The sequence below is a fragment of the Lipomyces oligophaga genome (genome assembly GCF_038497815.1).
Source record: "Lipomyces oligophaga strain CBS 7107 unplaced genomic scaffold V1516scaffold_3, whole genome shotgun sequence".
Lineage (NCBI taxonomy): Eukaryota > Fungi > Ascomycota > Lipomycetes > Lipomycetales > Lipomycetaceae > Lipomyces > [Lipomyces] oligophaga.
Window position 1 is genome coordinate 242,595 of NW_027117787.1, and position 24,935 is coordinate 267,529.

The following is a 24,935-nucleotide window of genomic DNA, read 5'->3' on the forward strand; positions in this document are numbered from 1 at the left end:
TCAAGAATTTCACTCGACCGACGCGTCAATGAATCTCGGTTATAGTTATACGTGGACAAATCGAACTCTACGGCACCTGATAGTCCACGTGATGCTACGAGTACTTGGAATATGGGGAAGCCAACTCAGAAGGATATCTAGCAATCCCTCGCTCGAAGATGCGGTCGTAAAACGACGACTGTGAAAGGTATGATCATAAACGTGCAACACTTCAGATAATCTTGCAGAAATAGACTTCCTACATGTATTGTCTGCGATACTTTTTACCGTTGCTGGTGATCCCCACCGCAGGACTCTCGCCTGTGTTTTTGGTTCTTTTTGTAATTTCCATGTTTATCACCTATCGACCCTGGTGAGTAGACGGTTTCTTGCACTCCTTTTATTCCAATGCTTACAATGCTACTGGTAGTATATACTGTTCTCTAGTCTTGCTGGCTTTGTTCACGACTTCATGTCATTTTAATGACCATTGCTACTTTGATTTCAATCATGGTAACCTATTTCTTCCGAATTTGTTTCTACCGCCAGAACTGGCCTCGAACGCAACATATGTCTATGAGAAACTCATGACCGATTCATTATTTGCAAGAAGTCCTTATTTCATGACTTTCTCTGGGCTGGTTCGCAAGTTGACCAGCCCGGTAGTACTTACAAGTGACAGTGATAACCACTCAGCCTCGGTCCAACCTGTTCATGAGTTCAAGTTACCTTGTGGAGTCGCAAAATTTAGATTGATCTGATAATAATCTCCATTTTATTTCATACTTTTTCGTATATGTTCTCATTTTTTCTCTCCTCACAGTTGTATTATAGTCCGCTTGTTCCGCATATGTTACGCTTTCAATGAGTACCTTGATGATTCTTTTTTGCCTTTTGCTGCGCTTATGGTCTACTGATAATGCATGTCAAATGAAATAAATATATTGGAAAACACAAACTCAAATATCAACTAAACGCAACTTGCGGCCAATCTCCCGTCGCTGACGGTCAAGATATTGATGGCGGTGACCTTTTCCATGCTGCTGCGCTCTTGCAAGTGACTCAGCTGACGTTAATTTGGCAAGCCCATTCTTCAGGTACAACGGATTATCATCATATGAGGTCGTTGGTGTTGTCGCTCCGGAAGTAACCACAGACGACACACCAGTTCCAGCTACATCTCGATCGCGAAGTAACAATTCCATTTCGCCCATATCAAAATATCCGTATCCGCCCAACATATCACCGGCGTCGTTGGCATCTTCCTTTTCGGTCGCAGCTGCTGAAGCATGATGTCCCTTGACTTTCCGCCCACTCTTACTACGCTCAGAAGTTGGTCGAACAGGGCTTCGCGCTCTTGTCATTGCCAGTCGTCGCGATTCAGTTGTGCGGATCAAATTTCGGACTTCAAGCAAATAGTTTGATAAAGTATCGAGATATCGCCGAGTTTGGCGGTGCTTGGACGATGCGCAGACCGATATTCCGTCGTTCTTGATAATATATCCAATCCCAAATCCATCCTGTGAAGTAGGTCCGAATCCAAACAGTCGTAGAGACGCGTTACCACAGTTACTTGTGCTAATGATTGTCGTGTTGAGTTTCTCCCAGCCCGCATCCGCGAAAATTGCCGGCATCTCTAAAGTTGTCTTTGCTGAGGAAGTATTTGACGTTTCCGAACTAACTTCTTCTGCAACACTTTCTTCCAGAGCTAGTCTTTGATGAATACAGTACAAGGCATACAGATGTCGATCCTGGCCAAGACCTTTGGAACACATCTTCGTCGTTGCAACATGTTTTTCACAAGCTAAACGTAGGTAGTCTAGTTTAGCTTTAGCAGGGGCATCTTCGCAAAATTTGCGAACAAACGCTACGGACTCGTCCGAAACCGAGCGAATAGCTTCCGTGCGTCCATGAAGAAAATATTTCGTCATTGCAGGCTCATATGTGCACTCTGATTTTCCGTAAAGCGCATAATACGCTGCTTGAAATGCCATTTGAACAAATGCGTCTGGAGAAAAGCCGGCTGATTTGATGAAATCCATTCCATAAGAGCTGAACTCGAGAACTTCAAATTCATTTTGATGAATCAGATCCGCTAACCTGGTCTCTGCAAACCGGAGTGCAAGTGAAAGTTCAGGAATCATGGTCCATTCGAGTTTGCGAGGAGTCGTGTTGACATTGCCAAAAGAGTTAGGATCACGTTTCGCTGGATCCGGAGATTCGCTTGCCCATAAACTAGGTGCCTTGCCATTGATTGACCGAGCAAAACGCAGAATTGTATCTGTATATATATCGGATACAAATCGCAAAATTGTGTGACCGTCAACACCAGTATGCTCAAAATTAATTCCCGCTCTCCCGTTCTTCGTCACTATAACTTGTAGCTTGTCGTACCATCTGTTAGTACAAGTACCAACTTGCACGCCCTTGTCGATCACATTTGTTCCGCAGAGCATGTTCATAGCTAACTCGGATGGTGTTTCTGGCTCAGAATAGTCGAGACAAACAATAAATAGTGCGGAATCAATGATGTGGAGGCATTCCCGATTGTTGTTTGAATTAGAGATGTCTTCACTTTCAGCGGGATCTCGAGACAAGGTGTCACGAAGAGTTGCCCAGATTCTGCGATTTTCGGTCGTCAGAACACCAACGGCACCCTTGGCGGCCTCTGTAACTGGTGTGTTCTGTGCATCTGCCACAATAGCGGCAAAGTTTTGTGCTAGATCTGATTCAGTCATAATTAAATCCGAGTTGTCATCCAACACATCAAACCAGTAAAACTGGGACCGTGCCATAACAACAATATGCTTAGACGAATAGTCAGACTGCATCACACATCCAGTCTGCGTTGAGATTCTTGCTGTGCCAAATATACGCGAGTATTGATACATGCACAAAGGAGTATTACGAACATTGTCTGGCGGAAGCTCCTCGCGTCGAACAGCCCGGACAAACGCGAGCATGGAAACAACTAGAGAGGCAGCTCGATTCACCTGGTTATGGTGGGAGGGAGCAGGATCATCTTCAAGAAGGAAAAACGGGTTCAGATTGAGCACTACAGGGTTGTCGTAGTTAAGATAAGAATCGTACCAGAATTGCTCGATATAGGATGATCTAGATGAAGCATATTCAATGAGCCGTTGCTGTAGAGCAGGACCTTGGTGTTCAAGAAACTCGTAAGCTGCAGCTCTTGTTTCTTCAAACTCAGCACTAGTCTAGAAAGGTATGTTAAATCTCTAGGAAACAGCAGTAAGATAGACCATCGGATCAAAAGCAGTAAATCAGTAAATCGTACCTCAAGCGGACGAACGCTATCCAGATAACGTTCTATAGTATCTTCAAGTGGAGGAATTGGAAGTTTTTGCAACTTGTCTTGGCCCGCAAACGTTATTCCGGTCGAGGTAGTCAGGTTTGAGGCCGAAGAAGTACGTGAAGGCATTTTGCAAGACGATGCGATCTCTAGTTTAGCCATGAGTAAAAACTCCCCAGTTGCGGTCGGAGGGGAGGATCCGGTCGTCTTTATAGTGGAAAACCTGGGGAACAGTCGCGCCAGACGACCGACGGCGCAGAACAATAGCACGTTTTCGGACCCGAAACACTATGGCCCACCGGAAATTCTGAGCAAATCACCTCGGGTAGGTTAATAGCTCGAGCTTTTCACATCGCCATTATACTTTCCCGGAAGCTCGCGGAGAAATGGAACTGCGGCTCAGGTCTGCCTATATCTTGATTCTGCGGGGAAACGGTAGCAAAATTTCCGGCGGTTCATCGGAGCTGGCGAATCGGAAACAAGCTTATGTAATTATACTTAACATGTTAGATCGCCATGTTCAACATTAAATAATTTTATTTTAATTTTCTTATGCCGGGAAAACACGTAGATATCGTTTAGCTGCTTTTGCCAGTATGCAGATACTTTCTCCAAAGCTGGCGTTCTGTCGACGTCATCCTGGTCTCCGATCAGATGACCCAGCAACTCGTGACTTTTGCTCCCACTCTACTACTCTGTACCTGGCATCGCTCAGTAGAAGTTGAATCTGGAAAGCGGGCCGAACCCTTCGCTTATCTAGTCAATAAGTATTCAAAAACTTGTGAACTTATTAGGAGCCAGAAGCATATTTACGTTTAAATATTGAATTATTTATTACCATGGCAGTATTCAATCTGGAAGATCAGTTAACCTTTTATATGGCTTATCATTGTACGTACTTGTATGATCGGCTGGTCATCCGGCTCCTCAGCTTCAATGGTAGACTGACTGTAGCAAACTGCAGCTGATAAAGTGAATGTGCTGATTCATATACTTTGTGTGCCTTTGATTTTTATCACGACAATTATTTTAGTCTGTACAACTGGTCCCCTTGTGCCACTATTTGCGACTTCTGGTTTAAACCATTATCTAAACCTCGGCACCTTCGGTGCGATTGGCTATGCGCTATTCTACGTTTTTCTCGATCCCATCGTAGGCGGCATCGTGGCTCCTTTCATTCTCTCGATTCCATACATCTCAACGAATCTAATCGACAAGTACGGTTCCACTGTTGTGTATACCGCCGGAGTCTTATTTGTCATCTGCTGGATCGCTCAGTTCGTAGGTCATGGCGTATTTGAAAAGCGGGCGCCAGCTTTGCTAGACAATCTAGTTCAAGCCCTGGTTCTGGCTCCTTTTTTTGTCGTTTACGAGTTTGTATTCATGTTCGGTTTCCGGCCTGAGTTTCATGAAAAATTGGTAGCGAGAGTTAAACTTGAAATCGAGAAGTTTAAAGCGCAACCTGGACTGCAAAAAAGTTCTTAAGCAATATTTTGCTAATATCAAGTTTTCTTTTGTGCGCAACTGATAGCTTTGCTTTTTTATATGCTGAAATAGTATTATGCTTAAATTTCTGTTATTCTTCGGCTAAAGGCGAAAATTTTTTATCAATAACATTTTGTCATACTGCAACCTCCGCTTGACAATCGCCAATCTCTCTGATTCTCATGCAGGACTTCGTGTTTCAGTGTTTTAGTTTTCACTGCTCAAATACATTATTTTCCATTATTAATTACTTCATCTCTTATCTATCTTAGTTTGTTGATGCTTAAATAATTACTTGGCCCATAGCGGCTCGAATATCTATCTTTTCTTTGACCTAAGTCAGTTCACATCCTCGATTTCACTACTTCTGATTGACTAGACAGCTGCAACCTACTCCTCCTTGTTAAGATTTATCTCTCACGGTAAGTTATATTTCAAAGATACTTTCGTCTAATTCTCCATGCTAGCCACTCTGTCTTCGTACTAACCCATGAAATAATATTTCAATCTTTCAATACTTAATCTCCATACGGCTACTTCACACTACCATCTCAATTTCAATCGATCTGGTCACGTTCATTAATAAATTTTAATAATTTCTGTTTTATTTCCCTTCAAAGGTCTGGACCCACAGCTTCATCTGTTAAAGTGCACAACATAAATAATAAGAAAGTCTAATAAATTATAAATGCAGACTAAGAGACAAGAATAAATTTTTCCAAAAAGAGAGAGCAAAACTTAAAAACTACCTCTCATTCATAATCAACTTAAGCAAAGGTAGCAGTGAAAGACTCAGTAGCCTTCTTCAAAGTGGCAAGGGCCTCCTTAGATAACTCACCCTTAGCAGAAAGCTCAGCAAGGAACTCAGGCTCATTTGTCTTAAGATAAGCAGCCAACTCAGTCTCATACTCCTCAACCTTCTCCAAAGGAACCTTGTCAAGGTAACCGTTAACACCTGCATAGATGGTAGGAACCATAGTCTCAACAGACAATGGAGAATATTGCTTCTGCTTGAGAAGCTGGGTGAGACGCTCACCACGAGAAAGAGTGAGCTTAGTAGAAGCATCAAGATCGGAACCGAACTGAGCGAAAGCAGCGACTTCACGGTACTGGGCCAAGAAAAGCTTGAGCGAACCAGCGACCTGCTTCATGGCCTTAACCTGAGCAGCAGAGCCGACACGAGAGACGGAAAGACCGACGTTGATGGCTGGTCGGATACCCTTATAGAAAAGCTCAGCCTCCAAGAAAATCTGACCATCAGTGATGGAAATGACATTGGTAGGAATGTAAGCAGACACATCACCTCCCTGGGTCTCAATAACGGGAAGAGCAGTCATGGAACCACCACCATGCTTCTCAGACATCTTAGCAGCACGCTCGAGAAGACGAGAATGCAGGTAGAAAACATCACCGGGGTACGCCTCACGACCAGGAGGACGACGGAGGAGAAGAGACATCTGACGGTAGGCAACAGCCTGCTTAGAAAGATCGTCATAGATGATAAGCGAATGACGGCCGTTGTCACGGAACCACTCACCGATGGCAGCAGCAGTGAAAGGTGCAATGTACTGAAGAGGAGCAGCCTCTGAAGCAGTAGCAGCAACAATGATAGAGTACTTAAGAGCATCATGCTGCTCAAGAGTCTGGACGAGCTGAGCAACAGTAGAACGCTTCTGTCCAACAGCAACATAAACGCAGTAAAGCTTCTTAGACTCATCAGAGCCGTTGTTCCAGTTCTTCTGGTTAAGAATGGTATCAAGAGCAACAGCAGTTTTACCAGTCTGACGATCACCAATGATCAGTTCACGTTGACCACGGCCAATGGGTACGAGGGCATCGACAGCCTTAAGACCAGTCTGCATGGGCTCGAAGACGGAACGGCGAGGAAGAATACCGGGGGCCTTGACCTGCACACGGGAACGTCCGACTGTTTCGATGGGTCCCTTACCATCGATAGGCTGACCAAGAGCATCAACGACACGTCCGAGAAGACCAGGGCCGATGGCAACATCGACAATCTCTCCAGTACGCTTGACGGTCTCACCCTCCTTGACGGAACGGTCAGAACCGAAAAGCACAGCACCGACTTGACCAGCTTCAAGATTGAGAGCCATACCCTTGACACCGGAAGCAAACTCGATGAGCTCCTCAGCCTGGACGTTGTTAAGACCATGGACACGAGCGATACCATCACCGACGGAAAGGACACGGCCAGTTTCAGCGAGGTTTGTCTCGGCAGAAGCACCTCTTATTCTCTCCTCAAGGATAGAAGAGACCTCAGTAGGGCCAGCCTTAGCCTCAGCATAGCTGCGAACAAGGGAAGCACGGGGGACCTATGAACAGGTTAGCTTTCAGGAAAAAGCATGAGTAATACATGTCGAGTTCAAAATCGTAGCTAATCTAGCTATCCTGATTATCTTCTTGAAGGGCAAAGGTATCAAATTAACGGAAAACACCAAGCGAGGGTCTGGACCATATATAACTATATGTCTCTTAAGTAGGAGACGTTATCAATTGAGCACGAAATTGTGTAATCCAAATGAAATAAGAGTTGAAAGTCAAAAAAAGCTGATTATAGAATACATAAGCGACATAATGGAAGCAATTGAGTAGAAAAAAGGCATATAGAGCCTACAGTAGTAGAGAACGCAAAGGATCGCAGGTTGAGTGAAGATGATTTGATGAATCGGAAGCCAGCAAAATTGACGAGCCCTGACAAGCTATATAATTGATTCGATCTATCATTCGTAAAATGTAATCCTAAAATAAAATAACCTTCACGATAGAAGACAATCAAGGATAGCTAGAAAAACTAGATGATCACAAAGTATAGGCGGGCACAAGGACTCGAGCACGCAAAAAAAAGGACATCAAAGAAAAAAACGTACGGCAGGAACAGCGCGTCGAGAGACGGAAGCAGCACCGACACGGGCGGAGCGAACTGCAGATCGGAACAGCATTTCTAAGGATAAGAGAGGAGAGGATGAATGGGGAACAAGCTGTGAAGAGAGAAGCAGGAAAGGAGGGCAGAAAGAGGAAGGAAGAAGGAAGAGAAGAGAAAGCCCAGCGAGTGAGCGAGCGCGAGGCCGATTCTGGTGCTGGAACTGACTAGCGGAACGACTCGCGGCGTCGCCGGGGCAACACAGTGACCCGCGAATATTTCAGAATCCCAGCGAAATACTAAGCACGGATTCCGGCAGCGGCCGACCGCATGATTCTATTGGCTGGCTGGGGTAAAAAGTCTGCATCGCGTCGGTTGAGGCATATCTACGACAATTGTTTAATATATATCCTTCTGATTTTCCATTGGCTGAAGGCATTTCATCCTCACGTGAATATCACGTGAAATTTGACGTGCCATTCCGGGTGCCGGACGGACGCCGTCAGTTGAGTTTGGAGACTCGTCCGACTAAGTGGGAGACTGGTATCACCACTTTTTCTCTCACGTTTTATAGGCTTAGATTAAGCAGACCTATCAGCTTTCGTTTAGTTCAGCTAGTCAGATACACATTTCAGGCTACCGAATTTCTATCGTAATTTACGCTCTGAACTGTCGTTTGTCTTCAAAGTCAAGCCTACATTTTGAAATAATGTCTGCTGTATTCCGTGGCACTCTCGCGCGTCCCGCAGTGCGTCCTACTGCGCTTCTCCTCGGTAACTCTCGCCGGGGTATCCACAAGATCTGGGTGCCCAACCCAGAGAAAGCTAAGGCTTTCCGTGAACAACTCGAGGCTGTCCAGCATCATGCTGGCGAGACTTCTAACACTTGGGCTAAGATCACTTTCTTCCTCGCCATTCCTCTCTGTGTTATTGCTTGCGCTCGTTCGTACAAGATGGAGTCGGAGCATATTGCCCACGTCAAACACGAGTATGAGCACTTCAACGAGGACGACGCTCCCGCTGAGCTTCCTTACATGAATGTTCGCGCCAAAGAGTAAGTGAAGAAAGCGGTTCTTATCTTGGTTGTTTTGATTTTGTCGAAATAAGTTCAATCAATCGGACTGCGACCTGTTTAGTGTTCAATTCTGTTACCATCACTGTGCGAATACTAACTGATCTTTTTTCTAGTTTTTTCTGGGGTGATGGCGATAAGACGCTTTTTTGGAACCCGGCCGTTAACCACCATAAGCGTTAAATTATAATTTAACTATAATTGTACGCTTTATTTCCTTTGATCCGTCTCGTTTACAGTATCTACAGTTCGCAGTCTCCTTCTATTAAGCTCGAGTTTAAGTCGTTCTGGGAACCTCCGAATTTTGTTGTTACTATTAATTCACTGCATTATTCTCTATAAGAATATACTCTATATTTCGCCATCAAACCAGAAATTGTCCTGCAAACGCCCTCGACAACCATTGATCGAGTCGATCATATACCATTTGGTTGGCATTGTGAAAGCTAATGCTATGGTCTGAGTCAGGGAAAACATGCAAATCGTAGTTTTCGACTCCTTTGAGGTCGAATTTGTCCAGCATTGTTAGAGTATGCTGGATATGGACGTTATCATCACCAGTACCATGCATAACCAGAAATCGCTGGACATCTTTTAAAGCGGTCACATTCTGGATCGCCGAATTGTAGTAGCCTTCTGGATTATTCTCAGGCGTGTGCATATACCGCTCTGTGTATATGGAATCGTAGTAGTGCCAATCGGTCACTGGCGCGACGGCCATGCCGTATTTGAATGTTTCGCCGCCGTCTTGCTCAAGTGTCTTAAGAGTCATGTATCCGCCGTAACTCCACCCCCAGATGGCGATTTTACTTGCGTCAACGTACGGCTTGTTCGCCCAGATCTTTGCTGCAAGTATCTGGTCGTGAGATTCCCAGTATCCTAGGTTATCACGAACAACAGCTCGAAATTCGCGACCCATGAAACCTGTTCCGCGACCATCTACGGAGACAACGATGGCATTCATTTTGCTGGCCACATGGCTCTCAAAACCGATCGTGAACCGCTTGTCAACAGTCTGACTGCCAGGACCTTGGTACAAATGAAACAAAACTGGATATTTAAGTTCAGGGTCAAAATCTGCTGGTCGCATTTCGAACGTGTTGGCAACCACTCCCTCTTCTAGCATGACCTGTTCAAATATCATCTCAGGGACTTTGTAGGCTTTAAGGGTTTCTTTCAAAGCCATGTTCTCCTCTATTATATCCCAGTTGTTGTCACGGGTACTCAAAAGTTTTTGCCATGGAACTTGTGGACCATTATAAGTTACCAGTGCGTATCCGCCTCCAGTCGAAAATGAAACGCTGTAGTAACCATCTTTCGCTGTATCAGTTACGCTTCTAAAATTTGTACCATCCAATTGAACAGCATATAGATGTCTCTCGGTAGGATCCTTCTTAGTTGCAAGGAAGTAGACAGTACCGGTTGTCAGATCAACACTTGAGGGGGCATCGACTACTTCCCAAGACCCACTTGTCAAAATGACCTTTGGTTTAACTGCTTCGATGGGTTCAAAGTACGCTAAATGATTAAACCCATTTAAAATCACGGTATCAATATATCCATCTTCAGTACGTCCTTGAGATATATTGGCAGGAATGTAGGTTGTATCATGGGTGACCTCAAACCAACCACCGTCACCACCCGAGACATCCTCTTCACGAACAACCGATCCCAAACGCATTTTAGGATCAATAATAACTATCTTAAGAAGATCACTTTCTCGATTAGTCTGACGGACAAGCACCTTCTCACCAGTCCATAAAACCTCAGTGATCAGCCGATCATCATCCTTTAAATTTCTTGGATCGTCGACTCGAGGAAGAAATACATCATAATTATTCAAGTCCAAAAACATGAGCTCAACAACTGGATTTGGATATCCAGCCTTGGGATACTTAAGATCAACCATATCAGGATAAGAGTCGTTTTCAACTGGTATCCGCTCGAAATAGGGGATGGTATATTCAGGAACCATAGAGTCGTTTGAACGTAAAAACGCAAGATATTCACCACTGGCAGACCACCAGAGTGCAGAATTACCGGAAAAAACTTCTTCCTCATAAACCCAATCTGGAATTCCATAGAAAGTATCCTTATCTCCATCCGTTGTGATTTGCTTAACACCTCCATTGACATCACGAATGTAGAGATTGTTGTACAGAACATATGCGATTGTCTCGCCACTTGGACTCCAAGATGCCAGCCGTACATCCTTTGAAAGATTACCTGGAATCAAAGGCTCAACAACTTTTGTATCCGTATCAAAAATCCAATACCTAGCAAAATATGAATGCCTCCAATTCTAGTATCTGTTAGACCTGTGTCAAGGTACTGTGGATATAATTACTTACTTTCGTGTAGTCAGTCGCCATCAAAACCTTCTTTAATCCCTTTCCGGGCCAAGAATGAAGAACATGATATGTTTCACTCTCATAAGTAAATTTGCTGAAGTCAACCAGCGTTTTTGTCTGAGTCAGTGTTGCTCCTGAATAGTCGCCAACGATCAGCTTTCCCTGGTCGTTGTTCTCAGCATATAAGCCATCGTGGCCGGCAATGCCGTCATCAAGCCAATTAATAGACATTCTCTTTGCACGGAAAGTGCCAGACATGTAGTCCTGGAGCTCGATAGGTTTTGCATTAGCAGGGTTTGGACCAGTCTCGTTATTTCCTCTATTACCAACTAGGTAGATAATTAGCCCAATAACCCATAGCAAGACGAGAGTGGCAATGGCGCCAAAAAATATTCTTTTGGTGAATTTTTTCCGCTTGAGCTCTGCTTGCTCAGAGGCAATAAGAGCTTCTTCGTCTGCGTTGGAGTCAACTGATGTACTATTAAGGGTCGCAGCAGCAGCCGACGCAACGGTTGTTCTAGTGGGATTGAGTGGCTCCATGTCAGTCACGGATGAGCTATCATTATCAGTAGCAGGATCACTTTCGGTAAATGGATCGGTCGAAGTCATCAAAAATCCTTCAGATTCGCCGCGTCTCGCGCGACTCTGTGCAGTCGATGCGCCGGTCATTGTTGTTTTCAGAAGATTGGAGCTCGACCCGGCAGGAGTTTCCTTCTGATAAGGAGAAGCAGAACCGGATCCTACCGCGGTTTGATATGCGTTATAAGCGGCCGAAATCGGAGAGCCTGATCGATTAAGATAGCCTATAGCTTGCAACGAGTTTGAAGCAGAATCAAGACTTTCAAAGACCTCAGATGTCGTTGAAGCTGTCGAGTCTGTAGAGTGTCGGCGCAGAGCGAGGTCAGTTTCTGAATTTAGCGTCTCTACACCTGTAGTTTCACTTGGAATAAGAATGTCCGTGCTGGCTACAGAGGTGGACACAGTCTTCTTTTTTGATGGAGACCGAATAGAACTTGGAGGTGATATCTCTGAAGGCGAAGTTGTCACTGCGGTAGGTGTAATTGGCCGTGAACCGTTCTGCTCTATGTCGGAAGCAGAAAAAGCGACCATATCAAGAACAATAACAGAGAATGTAAGTATTTCTGCTTCTGTTACTGCTCTTAATACTCCTTTGGCACTCTAATTTCTAGGCGTTAAAGTTGTGCTTCAAACTACTGGGAAGAAAGAACTGATTGAGCAAGAGAGGCTGGGACAATCTCTGTCAATTTCGAGATTGTCGACGCACAGGGGCCGGGACGCGCCGCAGCTATTCTTTACTTTGTGGATTGACTAGACATAGGCCGGATACAGACCCAATATAGAACAGACCGCATAAGGACTTAAGTGAGAGGCGAGCTTTTGACCAGCTTGTTTAGCTTATTTTGCTTTTCTTTGGAACAAGGCCGATGAAGCGGCTTGTGCGTTTACTTCGCGCCTGCCCAGATCAAATGGCCCTTTAGATGCCAAATACCGGAATAGGCATTCAATGGGCAAGCGAACTAAATTGAACAGAAATATTCCATAAAACGTGAAACGCCTAATGCACAAAACAATATACAAAATTGATACAAGATACAATTTAACGATGTTCCATTCTCCTCTTCACATAGTCCACTATCTGCTGATTTCCCTCTTTTGTGACAAAAAAGAAGTTTTTGCTTCGATTCTCCCATACCATGACTCCAAGCTCGTTGGCATATTTCGCAATCACATCGTACTCGGCGTTATTCCTAAAATCACTGTACAAATATCCCTCGACCGTCTTCATACGTTCTAGTTCTAGCTGCCATAGCTGGATCTGGTCAACGACTGTGGGTGGTAGAAGTGGAGTAGACTTTCGCATCTGTGGATGTGCATTGACAGTCAAATACTGGATGATCTGATCGGCTGTGATACCATTCGCAAGTGCTTTGCGGACACTCTCACGGCTGATCTGGCCGCCCACCATGTTTGGAAACCGGAATTTTAGATGCACGAAGAGATTTAAGACTGCTATCTGCAGCGGGGAACTGGTATAGGCGTAGACCTTAAAATTGGTTTCCAAAATCACAAAGCCAGTTTCGGATTCGTTTTTGGCTAGCGCTGATTCCATACATGCGGCAGGAGTGAGCAAGACGGGAGCATCCGATGTCAATGTTGTGGCAAGACAGGTCGGATAAAATCGTCGTGAAGAAGACTAGCAAAATCAATATATATACACCAGATACTTATGATACCAATACCTTCCGTTGATAGACAATGCCATAGTCCCGAAGATCATCAAGCATAATTTTCTGCGTAGCGCTCAGTGCTGTTGTGGAGTAATCTCGACCTAATTCCAAACTTCCAAGCATAAATAAAAAATGCAGAACCTCAACAGCGTCCATCTGTAGATCCTCTGACATATTCAAATATTGTAGCAATAGTGTCCAAATTTGGGCATTGACGTCTTGCAGAAGAAATTGAAATCCGGAGTTGGTGATGTGCATATCATCCGGTGACCTGTGATTATATAAGTTATCATTTGACACCAAAAATCGAATACAAAAAGTGACTTACGTTCCTTCCATCAGTCCACTTCGTTTTAAGAGCTGCAAAACGCCTGGATTTGGCCTTTGACCAGCACCAGTGCCAACCATATAATGCAAAATAGACTCCCAATGTTTGCTGGCATGATCATCTAGTGCTTTAATGTCTACCTTATGTCGGTCTTCCGTATCGCATGGTATACCGAAAGACATTGTCTGATCCCTTGGAAACTGTTAGCAAACGTGAGTCGGATACCTAGTTTGCAAACGCACCCTCCAACAATTGCAAGCCGTAATCCATTCCGAAAAATTGTCTGTAGAGTGACATAGCCCGAGGATTCAGTAATCAGATGCATACTTCGTAATTTATCCATAGCATCGTATTGCTTTCTGAAACCCATATTTGTTCAGTCACCATAAATCATTGAATTTCCCATGTCTACTTACGAGCGACTGCTATTCTGAACCCATGCGTTTAAATTAACCATTGCCAAGGGCTTTTCATCGAACAGCAGAGTCATAACAAATTGCTGCGCCATTGGCGGCTGCAGACGAAATACTGCCAAACATGTTGCAGGCTACAAAGAGGTTAAAATTGAGCATTGATTTGGGGAACGAAGATACTTACGGCCTGATACAGTCTGAGAAGAACGGTTTCCGGTAAGCATTCAAGATACTCATTGATACTTGTCCGAAATAAAGGAGCTGCCATAAGAACTCACTTCAGTATTTTATGTCTATTTCTTTAGTTGTGTCGGAAATCCTGTTAGACCGGTTTAAAAGAAGGTAGCTTTACTAAGCTCCCAACCTGATAGATCTTTATTTCCCCAACTTCTCATCTAAGAGTTGTGCTTTATGAAGATCCTTATAGGCGAATAGATCAACGAGAAACTAGATCTACCAAAAAGCATAGAACGAAATGACTTTTTCTATTTCTTCGGTCAACCCGTCTTACTTTCCAGTTATCGATGCAGCCTTGATTTTTGCATCCGCGTTCGTGGTGTATCGAACGATCTTCCCATCCACCTCACCTCCTCGGAAACATCTTGAAGCTGCTGAGTTTGCAGGCAAGGCTCCGGAGGCCATAATATTTACCACATTCACTCCGGGTTCCTTGGTCCCATTTAACGGAGAGGATGACGAGAGAGTACTTCTTGCTATCCGGGGAAATGTGTTTGACGTCACATCTGGAAAGTCGTTTTATGGTCCGAATGGCCCGTACTCGTACGTCTATGTCTACGCAACAAAAAAAGTAAAAAAAAATGAGCTAATTTAATAGAAATTTTGCAGGCAGAGATGCTTCTCGGGGACTGGCAAAGGGCAGTTTTGATGATGGTAAGGAAAAAGGTTGCAGTATTCTATTCATGCTAATCGCTCAGATATGCTGACTCCGGTTGATCAGCCATTGGATGCGCTTAATGATCTGACACCCGAGGAAATAAACGCCTTAAATGACTGGGAAGCTCATTTCAGAGGCAAATATATACATTGTGGCACTTTGGTGCAAGAACTATGAACCCAACTTATCGACAACTTAAATATCAATGCATAAATTTACATACTATATATTATAAACGGGCTTTAATCTTACCCAAAATTGCTTCTGCACGTCTCCTAGCTTCCTCCCTGTTGCCATTGGCCATAGCCTGCTTAGCAGCCTGTAGTTCGGGCCATGAATCACCCCATACATCTTGAGTGTAAGAAGTACTTGTGAGAATATACTCAACTGGATCATCGACTTGGACCACGTCGGCAAGAAGACGGTCGTAGCCTAGTTGTGAAGGCGTAGGTTCTACAGTGCGCTGTCTATCTGGAATTTCCGAATATATTTCTTGTGTTGTATTGGACGAAGAAAGAAACGCGACAACCAAGTCGCCATCGTTAGGATCAACATGAGATTGTGCAAACGAAGTTCGAGAGTCGCTCAAAGAATACACAGGATGCGATACTGGAGGGGTAGCTATAAAGCTGTCAAAGTCGGATTGAGCGGATACTTGGTTTTCTAACCCATTAGTAGAATCGGGCATTCTAAAGGACACAGTAGGATATGACGATGATGACGAACTAGGACCAGACTGAAATCGCTGTTCTTGCTGAACTTGGGCTGATCCAAAAGCTGAAGGCCTTTGCTGACCTTTTTGTTGTGAAGATGATTCAGCCGCCGAAGAAATTGCTCCTGAAATGGCGTTCGGAGTCGTGAAAGAACTCAATAGCGCAGCAGCAGATGCTGCAACACCAGATCCGCCGGAGCGGGACCCAGAAGAGTTTTCAGAAGTTTTGCCTTTACCTGCGCCAACCTTTGAGCTACTCGCAGGAGGACCAGCGGGATAGCCATCATTTGAATTTTCAGCCATTGCTTATAAGAAAAATTCAATCAGCAATGGCCGAGTTTGACGTTCAGTTTGTACAGCTTGCGAGTCCGGGGAAGAACAAAGACTGACTTCCCCGGTTGTCTTTACGGGAGAATATCCCAACGCTGCGGCGGTAGTCCTTCTCTCCGGACTTTTGTGGACGAGAGTGAGCGAAGCAAAGAAACTGGAGAAGCTGGGATAACTTGCCGACCAAAAAAGAAGCAAAAAAAATTGTGCACTTGCCATATTAAGATACAGATGAAGCAACAGCATTGACAGTCGGACTGGAAATTCGGCCCCGACAAAATTAGTCTTAGTTCCAGTTCAATACCATACAAACTTCTGCAGCACAAACAAACATGGCAACTCTCCGGCATATTCTGACTGTAATTGATCTCATGTCGTCCTTTCTTACTTCTATCATTAGCATTATGATTATTACTATCATAATTTTTAGAATCTGCCACATATCTCCTTGACATCCGCCTCTTTCGATGACGTAATAATATAGGCCCCTCTTGTAAACTTCAGGGTATAGTAGAAGAGCATATCCGACCATCACATATGCTCGGTTATGCCAATATCGCCAGAGCACTCAAACCACGATCCGCGTTCTCGCGCCTACAGCCAGGTCTGATATCGCAGTAGGAAAGTCGCCGATATTTGCTGAATTTACTGTCGGACAGAGGCAAAGAAAAGCTCATTTGTTTGTTTACAGCAAATTCTTTCGTGTGCCTCTAGTATTACGCCATTTTGCTGCTTTCTGAGCGATTTTCTGGCTATTTTACTCATTGATCACCGTTCCTCTCGCTCGCGCTGTCGTTCCCTCCTGGCTCTTCTATTCTTTCCATCACCATTCTTTGTCGCATTGACGGTCTTCTAGCTTGATCTTCTTGATTCAAAGCTCCTCTTTCGTTCTGCTCTTTATTTTCTACATATTTAATTTGACGTCGCCCAGCATGGTTGAGAGTCCATATAACCACGGATCTACCTGGAAGTTTGCTCAGTATGTTCCATTGTCCAAAACTACCTCTGTTGGCTGGTGCTTTCTTGGAAATATCCAAGAGCAGACTTGTGAATGGATAACTTGGTCCAATTGATATTGTGATCTGAGTTGGATCGTGATTTCTTTGCTCCACCAGAACTTTCGTTTCCATATTCTGTTAAGCACCTTCAGTCCGGCTCTATTTCATTGACATCTACTGACTGTGTGTGTTCCAGATGCTTCGGCGACAAAGGCGACAGTGAAGACGTTACTGAAGGTATGTGCATTTTCATAATTTTTATTTTGCTTTTTGGAAAAGGTTTTTCAGTCTCACCGTGCGACTTAATCCAAAACAAATCAGTGGTCTATCTCTCTTTTTTGTTACTAATCCAGACCTAGCTGATATTATCTCCACCGTAGAGTTCGATCACACAGGAAACTATCTTGCTACGGGCGACAAAGGTGGTCGTGTTGTTCTATTCGAGCGAAACGAGACTGTAAGTCTGTTCTCTTTGTCCTGATTGCTGTAATTCTGATCCCTACTTCCAGAAACGTGGCTGCGAATACAAGTTTCACACAGAATTCCAATCTCATGAACCCGAATTTGATTATTTGAAATCACTGGAAATCGAAGAAAAGATAAACAAAATCAAATGGTGTAAACGTACAAGTTCAGCGCATTTTTTGATCTCAACAAACGGTAAGGCTCTTCATTCTCGCTTAGTTTGTGCATAGGCTCTGACATTAAAATTCACAGATAAAACAATCAAGCTATGGAAGGTTTTTGAAAAGTCTCTGAAGGTTGTGGCCGAAAATAATCTTTCAGATTCCACTGGCGGCCGGCCATCTCATCCTTTTTCGCTTAGTGATCTGCATCTGCCGCGGATGACGCTTCACGACAAGATCATCGCTGCCGTGCCAAAGCGCATTTATGCAAATGCACACGCCTACCATATAAATTCAATTAGCGTAAACTCAGACGGAGAGACTTTTATTTCTGGAGACGATCTGCGAATAAATTTATGGAACTTGGGAATTTCAGATCAAAGCTTTAGTAAGTCTGAAACAGTGATCTATCAACCTAACTCGTGCTAACTAAGTTTAGATATAGTCGACATCAAGCCTGCAAATATGGAGGAGCTAACAGAAGTGATAACCGCCACAGGGTTCCATCCTACAAGTTGCAATGTTTTTATGTATTCATCGAGCAAAGGAACGATAAAGATTGCAGACATGCGGGATAGCGCGCTTTGCGACTCTCAAGCTAAATGTGAGCAAATTGTGAGAATGACCTCTGAATGTTGAATGTTAACTTATAATTCAGTATTTGAGGAAGAAGAAGATCCGCGGGAGAGATCATTTTTCTCTGAGATTATTTCGTCCATCTCAGATGTCCGATTTTCTTCTGATGGGAGGTACATCGTTTCAAGAGATTATCTGACTGTCAAGATTTGGGACGTTGCGATGGAGCGGCAGCCAATCAAGACGATCAATATTCATGAATATCTACGGCCAAGATTATGCGACACATATGATAACGATTCCATTTTTGATAAGTTTGAAGTTGTATTATCAGGAGACGGCAAGTCAGTCATGACAGGATCGTACAACAATAACTTTATGATATACCCTAATGCGACAGACACCGAGGCGGAAGAAACTGAAGTAGTGCTACAGGCCGACAAGATGGCATTCAAAGCCAAGAGAGTTGGAGTTGCCGCTCCAATAGGCCGTGGGACCAGAAATGGTACGAACGGTCGAGCAACATCTCCAGGAAGAGGCATTAATACTGTTCGTCGAGATACTGAGGACACTGATTTCCACAAGAAGATATTGCATATGAGTTGGCATCCTCATGAGAATTCTATTGCCATAGCAGCCACGAATAACGTGAGTTTTTTTTTAACATTTGTTCCTAGTTATTCTGACATTATTGACTGGACTATAGTTATTTGTGTTTTCTACTCTGTGAGTGTTGCTTAAATGAGCATTTGATGGCCGCTGCCCGCAGTCCTTAGCAATCCTGGATCCTACTTTTGATACAACGAAGGCGTGACTAATCAACATCCACCTGCATTTCATATGGGCTGAGAAGACAAGCTCAGCTTTCCGAAAGTTGAATATCCAAAGACAGAGGACAGAAGTCAGGGTCTGCCATTGGTTTTCATCACGTATAATTGTAAAGTGCAAAATAGTTGTCGTTTCATCAGCTGAGGTCATGATGCTGCTGTCATTGATGTTTTGCCGTATATTTTATTATTCATTTACTTGTTTTAGTTTTCCACATGTTTAGTTGTTAGTTTTGTATTCGTATTTTGTTAATTATTTTTGTTCGTTCTCGATCTGTTGGCCATGCTTGATCTGACTCTTTTCAGTCGCGCACTGTAAACTTCTATTTCATAATTCCTGTCGTAGCCAACAACGTACACGTGACCGGGACGTCGCTGAGGGCGTCCCATTTAGGGAGGGGCCGGTGGCTGATGTGGGCCCCCGGAGTTTCCTAGGCTTCAGTAGCAGGTGAGAGTTTGGGGACAACTGCCGCGGCGGGACCAGTTATTCCTGTAGCGTGGACTGCTTTTGTTGATTGCATTGCTGGCGAGACAGGTAGAACTTTTTGCTCAGTCTCGAGTATTATTTTAACTTTGCTTTCAAATTTCTGTTGGATTTTCTTCTGATGAATTACATTGGTTGGCAGTGAATTGCTTTTCCTTGAACTGGCCAGCTGGATTCCAGATCCTTGCAGGCAGACGTTTAGGTCACTCACACCATCCGCAGTCTCTCATCGCCGCAAATCACGACGTTCAAACGTCGTATCTCGCGCCGTCACCGCGCGCTGGCTTCTCAATGAATATCAACAGGCAGCAGCCAATGGACGCTTCGTCTTCATGGAAAGACTCGTTTTCGCCCTCGACGAGACGCGAGCATGTTTCTTATCTGTGAGTTAGACCCTTTTTAGGGAAGGACGAGGCGGATAGAAGAAGGAGAACCAGACTAACATGAACCTCACATTAGAGCCAACTCCCTTAAACGATACGCTGCTGGAGGACCAGGTGCTCAGGAAAAAATTATTAGTTATGCTCAGCAAGCGGAAGGACAGGCTTTTGATCAGGCAACTACGAGGGTAAGTTGACACAGCTTGAAGTTTGCAGTCCATCACAGACTGTGTATACGATGGATGGCTAACCTGGTTCTTCAGGAAGATTACATTCGGCTGCTTAAAGAACGGGTGGACTATGTTCGTGCAGCTACCTCCCGTCGCAATGCCGGAAATCCACAGCAACAACAGCAACAGCAGCAACCTCAGAATGCTTCCATGTTGCTACATCAACAACAGTTACAACAGCGACAACAACAAGCTCAACAGGCTCAACAGCAGCAAGCCAGATCAAACCAACAGCAGCAGCAACAACAACAACAACAACAACAACAACAACAACAGTTACAGATGCATTTTGTGAATCAATCTCAGCAACAACAGCCTCAGTTTTTGCAGCAGAACCGCCAAGATGATCTCTCAGGTCTTCAGATCGGTCAGGGCCAGCAAAATCAGTTCCAATCGGATTCAATTCAATTGTCTCAACAACAAATGATACAGCAACAAAGTGCTAATGGCCAGGGCATCAATAATAATAGTAACGGTAATAACAGCAATAACAATCAATCAGGCGGACTATCTTCCAGTTCTTCACAGATGCCGTTTAATTCCTCAGATAGATATCAAAATGGTTTACAGCAACTGATGAATCAGCAACGGCAACAGCAACAGCAACAGCAGCAACAACAACAACAACAGCAACCTGACCAGCGTCAGATGCGAGCTGTAAATATTCCTCAGCAAAGTAATGACATGCTTCAGCAAATGTCACAGGGACCAATTACTCTCACTCAACAACATAATCAACAACCAGGACAGCAGAATCCAGGTCAACATCGGCTTTCTCCTCAGCAAATTATGCATTTTCTCAGTCAGCAGGTCCAGATGCAAGGTGGTGATCCACAGCAACAACAGCAGCAGTTGGCTCAGTTGCGCAAAACATTTAGTCATCTGCAGAATCAACAAAATCAGCAGAATCAGCAAAATCAACAGAGTCAAGTCAGCCAACAGAATCAACAGCGACAGGCTAATCCTGCAGAGTTGCAAGCTATGCTTCAAGCTTTAGTCCAACAGCAATCTCAGAACCAACAACAGCAACAAACGCTTAATCAGAACCAAGCAGAACAGACTGGGAATAACCAGGCCCGGGTGACTGCAAATTCAGTTCAGGGACAGCAAGCCATCAATAACGCTCAGCAAATGAATACAAGCCGCCCAAATATGGCTCGGTTCCAGAATAAGCGGCAGCCCCAAGCACAAAATCAGCAGATGCAAAATTTGCCGACCGCTCAGCAACGTCAATTATTGCAACAACAGTTGCAGCGCCAACAGCAGCAACAGCAACAGCAGCAGCAGCAGCAGCAGCAGCAGCAGCAACAACAACAACAACAACAGCAACAGCAACAGCAGCAACAGCAGCAACAACAGCCATTGATGCAAATGAATAGTCAAGCCATTTCGCAGACCGCTCCTTCAAACAATTCTCAGAGATTGATGATGGCTCAAGGTGGCAATCAAACAAATATTCAGGTTCTTTCGCAAGCAAATCGGCCAGGAAATAACGCGCAGAAAACTACACAAGCTCAGCAGCCGCTACAAACCCAACCGCAAGCTCAGCAGCAGCAAAGACCTTCTAACGCAGCCGCTCTAGCTGCTCTTTCACAAGACGATATAAGAAAGCTGGTCTTGCGATCGCGCATTCCAGAGATTCTTCTACAGACTATGCCTTTTCTTCCTCGAGGCATAGATGCTTGGGGCCAGATTTATAATATTGCCAAGGAGCGCAAATTTACACCAGATATGATTAATATTATAAAGACGAACCACTTAAAGCATGAGTCTATGATGCAGGCTTATATTATTGAGACCTATAATCGAAATCCTGCAGTTGTTGCCCAATTGAAGCGTAAGCTACAGGCGCAAGCTGTGCCAAACAAGTTTGCTGGGAAAAATGTCCCTGCAAGTTCCGCTGTACAAGTCAATGCTCAACAGCAACCATATTCAGCACAACAAATGCAAGGTCATGTGGGAGCAAAAACGGAATCATCGCCGCAATTGAATATGACTTCAAATCAACAAATGCAGTCTCAACCACAGCAGATACCGAATTTAGGCGGCCAAATGATGAACCAGACACAGTCCATGACTATACCTCATCAATTCCCTACTCAGACAACGCCTGCCCTGAGCAACACATCACTTGTTGGAGATCAGACGACTCCTCATGCAATGATGGTCACCAATGTTATGCAGCAGTCGCCTCAGAGAAAGCAAGGCACTCCGATATTGCAGCCTAATGTGGTTCCTCAGCAGGGCACTATCCCTTTGACTGGGACCCAGCAACAGCAAGCCCAACAAAAACAGTGGCTTGAACAGCAGAAGCAGCAGCAGCAAGCACAGCAATTTCTTCAGCAGCAGCCACAATCGAGCCAGCAGTCGCTTGGTCAAACTTCTAACCAAATGCTCAATTCGAATCCAAATGCGCAGCAAATGGCTTTGAACATGCGCGCAGGTATGCAACAGGCGCAGCAAGTTTCACAAATACAACAGCCACAGGGTGGTTCACAATCCTCATTTGGAACACAGAACCATGCTTTGACAGTCGAGCAACAGAAGTTGAACCAGGAGCGTTTGAGACAAATGTATACTGAAGCGATCCGCGAGCGAGGACCTTTGGTGCCACTAGATCTAAGCGAGGAAGAGCAGCTAAAAGTTCGCCAGTTGATCTTGAAGATGCGGGAGGCTTTTAAAAGTCTCGAAAAGCTTGTGCAGTTTTCCTTTGTAACACTGCGCAATGAGGAGTTTACTAAACGACTGATATTTCTGGTAAGTTTTTTATTTCTTAGTAAGTTCCGAAGATTAATCGTGAATAGCATCTTGCGTTAAAGGATCAGTTGGAAGCTATTCAGCGCAATGTATTTTTGTACAATGCTGAGGGTGCTCAGAAATTGCAGGGTGAGCTTGGAAAAGTTTTCAACTTTGTTCGAAAGAACCAAGGATTACAGGAGAGCGCCAATAATCGCAATATGGCAAATATGCAGCAATTGGGTTCTCAGCAGCAGGTGCAACAACAAGCTCAACAGCAACAACAGCAACAACAGATGCTGAATACGCCTAATCATTTGATGGGTATGCGCACTAATCAACAGCTTCAAGCCCAAAGCAATACTATGCACGGACAGCCTCTGCTCCAGCAGAGACAGCAAGTTGCACAGCATCTTCTGCAGCAACAACAGCAGCAGCAGCAACAACAACAACAGCAGCAGCAGCAGCAGCAACAACAGCAACAACAACAAGCTCTACCAAATCAACAAAGCAATATGCCAACAATTCCATTTGAACTGACCGCTTCTCAATTAAGTCAGAGCCAACAACAGAAAGTCCAGCAGGCTCTGCAAGCACGACAACAAACTCTGGCCAAGTTGACGCCACAACAGCGACAAATGCTGCAGCGACAACAACAGCAGCGACAACAGCAGCAGCAACAGCAGCAGGCACAGCAAGCTCAACAGCAGGCACAGCAGGTGCAGCCACAAGTTCATCAATCGCAGCAGCAATTACAATCTACCAATGCGCCTGATATGCTGTTAGCACAGTTTTCTCGCCAGAGTCCTCAGGTGGCTAGCAATACAGTGAATATTGCTACACCGAGCAACATGAGAATCCAGACAAAGGCGCCTCAGAATCCAAAAGCTGCCGTGTCGAACCAGCGTGCAGCTAACGGTGCTCCTAATCTTGCTAATATGGCAAGTGGTCTTGCAAATGGCTCTAGCCCCGCGCAAATCCGGACGCCTGCTTCCGTAGCTAGGACTATTGGCTCGACTGCTAGCTCTAAAGCCGCTCAAGTGGGACCAGCTAGTAGTCCACAGGGAGTTCCAGTGTATACTGGGCGAATGGACGTTCCGCAACTGAAACTGCCGACGAATCGCAAACGTTCAACAGGCACAAAATCTAGTCCAAATGAGGAGCCACCGTTAAAGAAGGAGCGGATCGAGATTATTAGTACACCAGGATCTGATCATGGAGGAGTTAAAATACCGAGTGCTCGTGGAACACCGCAGGCAGTAGCCGCGACGGGCCAATCAACGCCAGCGCAGATCGAGGAGCTGATCGCTAAGCAGAAATCTGCGATCGAGCAAGAAGCACGACAACGACGTGAGGCCGCAATGAAAGGACCATTGGCGTATGCGCTGAAAACGGTCTCTGACGCGCTGGGAATGAACGAGGAAGGGCTGAGCCAACCTGAGCAAGCTAAGACAACTACGCAGAACTTGAAAAATAGCAAGACAGGTGTATCTAACAAGCAACGGGCGTCGCCTCAGACTGCCTCGCCAGCCAATGCAGAAGTGAAGGAACTAGGCGAGCATTCGGCCGAGAACGAGGAGGATAAGAGTACGGACGGTTCGAACATGCATGAGAATTTACGACAATATTTGGAGCCATTGAGGTTTTTGCAGACGCTTTCAGTGTCATGAAGTAATATAATTGATGTCTATGAGAGTATGGAATTGTGGTTGATCTATCTGAATATGTGAATATGTGATTGGATGAAACGCTAATTTTTTAATGGGAGCCAAAAAGTTTTATGTTGGATATAGCACTGGTCGAAGAATAATAACTTGGAGTGATATATATAGGCAGTAATAATGAATATTTAATACTATTTTTAGGATCTTTTCTAAACTGGAACTGTCTTGAATTGTGCGCGATGAGAGACCGTTACTATTAAGGTTGGGGTCTTGACACCAGTCATGCATTTAAATGCACGCTTATGAGGAATTCGCTAATATGGTGAAAGGTAGACACCAGCAACCGTCCATTTCATTTCTAGAATTGAGACTGGGTGAAGCAGTTTCTCGGAATGCAAAGTGATAATTTTAGA

At 44.5% G+C, this 24,935-nt stretch overlaps 13 protein-coding genes across 13 annotated transcripts; 7 read left to right on the forward strand and 6 right to left on the reverse strand.

Annotated features, from left to right (window-relative positions):
* The first annotated feature begins 156 nt into the window (after positions 1 to 156).
* On the forward strand, positions 157 to 965 carry V1516DRAFT_635360 (uncharacterized protein). The gene is made up of 2 exons (XM_066920012.1): positions 157 to 352; positions 410 to 965. The coding sequence occupies exons 1-2, from the start codon at positions 243 to 245 to the stop codon at positions 738 to 740; spliced, it is 441 nt and encodes a 146-aa protein (XP_066777843.1). The 5' UTR covers positions 157 to 242; the 3' UTR covers positions 741 to 965.
* On the reverse strand, positions 906 to 3,556 carry V1516DRAFT_672477 (Choline/Carnitine o-acyltransferase-domain-containing protein). The gene is made up of 2 exons (XM_066921754.1): positions 3,275 to 3,556; positions 906 to 3,194 (listed from the first exon to the last, which is right to left on the reverse strand). The coding sequence occupies exons 1-2, from the start codon at positions 3,449 to 3,451 to the stop codon at positions 939 to 941; spliced, it is 2,433 nt and encodes an 810-aa protein (XP_066777844.1). The 5' UTR covers positions 3,452 to 3,556; the 3' UTR covers positions 906 to 938.
* Positions 3,557 to 4,034: 478 nt separating this feature from the next.
* Positions 4,035 to 5,017, forward strand: V1516DRAFT_690161 (uncharacterized protein). Its single transcript, XM_066923831.1, has 2 exons — positions 4,035 to 4,180; positions 4,254 to 5,017. The coding sequence occupies exons 1-2, from the start codon at positions 4,129 to 4,131 to the stop codon at positions 4,772 to 4,774; spliced, it is 573 nt and encodes a 190-aa protein (XP_066777845.1). The 5' UTR covers positions 4,035 to 4,128; the 3' UTR covers positions 4,775 to 5,017.
* Positions 5,018 to 5,541: 524 nt separating this feature from the next.
* On the reverse strand, positions 5,542 to 7,368 carry V1516DRAFT_695148 (P-loop containing nucleoside triphosphate hydrolase protein; the record flags this gene model as incomplete). The annotated part of the gene is made up of 3 exons (XM_066923977.1): positions 5,542 to 7,107; positions 7,231 to 7,264; positions 7,358 to 7,368. The coding sequence occupies 3 exons, from the start codon at positions 7,366 to 7,368 to the stop codon at positions 5,542 to 5,544; spliced, it is 1,611 nt and encodes a 536-aa protein (XP_066777846.1).
* A 798-nt stretch (positions 7,369 to 8,166) lies between these two features.
* On the forward strand, positions 8,167 to 9,094 carry V1516DRAFT_690163 (cytochrome c oxidase subunit VIa-domain-containing protein). Its single transcript, XM_066923832.1, has 2 exons — positions 8,167 to 8,708; positions 8,843 to 9,094. Exons 1-2 carry the CDS (start codon positions 8,365 to 8,367, stop codon positions 8,907 to 8,909), a joined length of 411 nt encoding a protein of 136 aa, XP_066777847.1. The 5' UTR covers positions 8,167 to 8,364; the 3' UTR covers positions 8,910 to 9,094.
* On the reverse strand, positions 9,091 to 11,617 carry V1516DRAFT_622860 (dipeptidyl peptidase IV N-terminal region-domain-containing protein; the record flags this gene model as incomplete). Its single annotated transcript, XM_066919601.1, has 2 exons — positions 9,091 to 11,028; positions 11,078 to 11,617. 2 exons carry the CDS (start codon positions 11,615 to 11,617, stop codon positions 9,091 to 9,093), a joined length of 2,478 nt encoding a protein of 825 aa, XP_066777848.1.
* A 988-nt stretch (positions 11,618 to 12,605) lies between these two features.
* V1516DRAFT_672489 (transcription factor Tfb2-domain-containing protein) lies at positions 12,606 to 14,690 on the reverse strand. Its single transcript, XM_066921755.1, has 6 exons — positions 14,252 to 14,690; positions 14,071 to 14,201; positions 13,897 to 14,013; positions 13,655 to 13,846; positions 13,339 to 13,597; positions 12,606 to 13,292 (listed from the first exon to the last, which is right to left on the reverse strand). Exons 1-6 carry the CDS (start codon positions 14,333 to 14,335, stop codon positions 12,696 to 12,698), a joined length of 1,380 nt encoding a protein of 459 aa, XP_066777849.1. The 5' UTR covers positions 14,336 to 14,690; the 3' UTR covers positions 12,606 to 12,695.
* Positions 14,454 to 15,200, forward strand: V1516DRAFT_711075 (cytochrome b5-like heme/steroid binding domain-containing protein). The gene is made up of 3 exons (XM_066924257.1): positions 14,454 to 14,847; positions 14,903 to 14,958; positions 15,003 to 15,200. Exons 1-3 carry the CDS (start codon positions 14,543 to 14,545, stop codon positions 15,137 to 15,139), a joined length of 498 nt encoding a protein of 165 aa, XP_066777850.1. The 5' UTR covers positions 14,454 to 14,542; the 3' UTR covers positions 15,140 to 15,200.
* V1516DRAFT_241985 (uncharacterized protein) lies at positions 14,965 to 16,132 on the reverse strand. The gene has a single exon (XM_066918788.1). It carries the CDS (start codon positions 15,975 to 15,977, stop codon positions 15,192 to 15,194), a length of 786 nt encoding a protein of 261 aa, XP_066777851.1. The 5' UTR covers positions 15,978 to 16,132; the 3' UTR covers positions 14,965 to 15,191.
* Positions 16,105 to 16,647, reverse strand: V1516DRAFT_242206 (uncharacterized protein). Its single transcript, XM_066918789.1, has 2 exons — positions 16,182 to 16,647; positions 16,105 to 16,125 (listed from the first exon to the last, which is right to left on the reverse strand). Exon 1 carries the CDS (start codon positions 16,531 to 16,533, stop codon positions 16,288 to 16,290), a length of 246 nt encoding a protein of 81 aa, XP_066777852.1. The 5' UTR covers positions 16,534 to 16,647; the 3' UTR covers positions 16,105 to 16,125; positions 16,182 to 16,287.
* V1516DRAFT_672499 (WD40-repeat-containing domain protein) lies at positions 16,588 to 19,301 on the forward strand. The gene is made up of 8 exons (XM_066921756.1): positions 16,588 to 16,980; positions 17,196 to 17,236; positions 17,359 to 17,456; positions 17,509 to 17,659; positions 17,717 to 18,013; positions 18,065 to 18,229; positions 18,284 to 18,849; positions 18,908 to 19,301. The coding sequence occupies exons 1-8, from the start codon at positions 16,934 to 16,936 to the stop codon at positions 18,929 to 18,931; spliced, it is 1,389 nt and encodes a 462-aa protein (XP_066777853.1). The 5' UTR covers positions 16,588 to 16,933; the 3' UTR covers positions 18,932 to 19,301.
* Positions 19,302 to 19,719: 418 nt separating this feature from the next.
* On the forward strand, positions 19,720 to 21,276 carry V1516DRAFT_242256 (uncharacterized protein). Its single transcript, XM_066918790.1, has 4 exons — positions 19,720 to 19,895; positions 19,972 to 20,080; positions 20,156 to 20,967; positions 21,065 to 21,276. Exons 1-4 carry the CDS (start codon positions 19,804 to 19,806, stop codon positions 21,117 to 21,119), a joined length of 1,068 nt encoding a protein of 355 aa, XP_066777854.1. The 5' UTR covers positions 19,720 to 19,803; the 3' UTR covers positions 21,120 to 21,276.
* On the forward strand, positions 21,254 to 24,716 carry V1516DRAFT_672503 (uncharacterized protein; the record flags this gene model as incomplete). The annotated part of the gene is made up of 8 exons (XM_066921757.1): positions 21,254 to 22,565; positions 22,587 to 22,654; positions 22,679 to 22,682; positions 22,707 to 22,729; positions 22,751 to 22,765; positions 22,787 to 22,834; positions 22,856 to 22,879; positions 22,927 to 24,716. 8 exons carry the CDS (start codon positions 21,254 to 21,256, stop codon positions 24,526 to 24,528), a joined length of 3,096 nt encoding a protein of 1,031 aa, XP_066777855.1. The 3' UTR covers positions 24,529 to 24,716.
* Positions 24,717 to 24,935: the final 219 nt, after the last annotated feature.

Excerpts from the sequence above, each read along its gene's own strand:
- V1516DRAFT_690161 (XM_066923831.1), top strand. The coding sequence starts at position 4,129 with ATGGCAGTATTCAATCTGGAAGATCAGTTAACCTTTTATATGGCTTAT. Across the intron at positions 4,181-4,253 it reads CTTTTATATGGCTTATCATT|CTGATAAAGTGAATGTGCTG; the intron begins GTACGTACTTGT and ends AGCAAACTGCAG.
- V1516DRAFT_672477 (XM_066921754.1), bottom strand. The coding sequence starts at position 3,451 with ATGGCTAAACTAGAGATCGCATCGTCTTGCAAAATGCCTTCACGTACT. Across the intron at positions 3,195-3,274 it reads ATAGCGTTCGTCCGCTTGAG|ACTAGTGCTGAGTTTGAAGA; the intron begins GTACGATTTACT and ends ATACCTTTCTAG.
- V1516DRAFT_242256 (XM_066918790.1), top strand. The coding sequence starts at position 19,804 with ATGAATATCAACAGGCAGCAGCCAATGGACGCTTCGTCTTCATGGAAA. Across the intron at positions 19,896-19,971 it reads CGCGAGCATGTTTCTTATCT|AGCCAACTCCCTTAAACGAT; the intron begins GTGAGTTAGACC and ends ACCTCACATTAG. Across the intron at positions 20,081-20,155 it reads TTGATCAGGCAACTACGAGG|GAAGATTACATTCGGCTGCT; the intron begins GTAAGTTGACAC and ends CTGGTTCTTCAG.
- V1516DRAFT_635360 (XM_066920012.1), top strand. The coding sequence starts at position 243 with ATGTATTGTCTGCGATACTTTTTACCGTTGCTGGTGATCCCCACCGCA. Across the intron at positions 353-409 it reads TTTATCACCTATCGACCCTG|TATATACTGTTCTCTAGTCT; the intron begins GTGAGTAGACGG and ends TGCTACTGGTAG.
- V1516DRAFT_672489 (XM_066921755.1), bottom strand. The coding sequence starts at position 14,335 with ATGGCAGCTCCTTTATTTCGGACAAGTATCAATGAGTATCTTGAATGC. Across the intron at positions 13,847-13,896 it reads CGGCTTGCAATTGTTGGAGG|GGATCAGACAATGTCTTTCG; the intron begins GTGCGTTTGCAA and ends ACAGTTTCCAAG. Across the intron at positions 13,598-13,654 it reads AGTGGACTGATGGAAGGAAC|GTCACCGGATGATATGCACA; the intron begins GTAAGTCACTTT and ends ATATAATCACAG.
- V1516DRAFT_672499 (XM_066921756.1), top strand. The coding sequence starts at position 16,934 with ATGGTTGAGAGTCCATATAACCACGGATCTACCTGGAAGTTTGCTCA. Across the intron at positions 18,014-18,064 it reads AATTTCAGATCAAAGCTTTA|ATATAGTCGACATCAAGCCT; the intron begins GTAAGTCTGAAA and ends AACTAAGTTTAG. Across the intron at positions 18,230-18,283 it reads TTGCGACTCTCAAGCTAAAT|TATTTGAGGAAGAAGAAGAT; the intron begins GTGAGCAAATTG and ends CTTATAATTCAG.
- V1516DRAFT_711075 (XM_066924257.1), top strand. The coding sequence starts at position 14,543 with ATGACTTTTTCTATTTCTTCGGTCAACCCGTCTTACTTTCCAGTTATC. Across the intron at positions 14,848-14,902 it reads GGTCCGAATGGCCCGTACTC|AAATTTTGCAGGCAGAGATG; the intron begins GTACGTCTATGT and ends CTAATTTAATAG. Across the intron at positions 14,959-15,002 it reads AAAGGGCAGTTTTGATGATG|ATATGCTGACTCCGGTTGAT; the intron begins GTAAGGAAAAAG and ends CTAATCGCTCAG.
- V1516DRAFT_241985 (XM_066918788.1), bottom strand. The coding sequence starts at position 15,977 with ATGGCTGAAAATTCAAATGATGGCTATCCCGCTGGTCCTCCTGCGAGT.
- V1516DRAFT_242206 (XM_066918789.1), bottom strand. The coding sequence starts at position 16,533 with ATGGTCGGATATGCTCTTCTACTATACCCTGAAGTTTACAAGAGGGGC.
- V1516DRAFT_690163 (XM_066923832.1), top strand. The coding sequence starts at position 8,365 with ATGTCTGCTGTATTCCGTGGCACTCTCGCGCGTCCCGCAGTGCGTCCT. Across the intron at positions 8,709-8,842 it reads ATGAATGTTCGCGCCAAAGA|TTTTTTCTGGGGTGATGGCG; the intron begins GTAAGTGAAGAA and ends TCTTTTTTCTAG.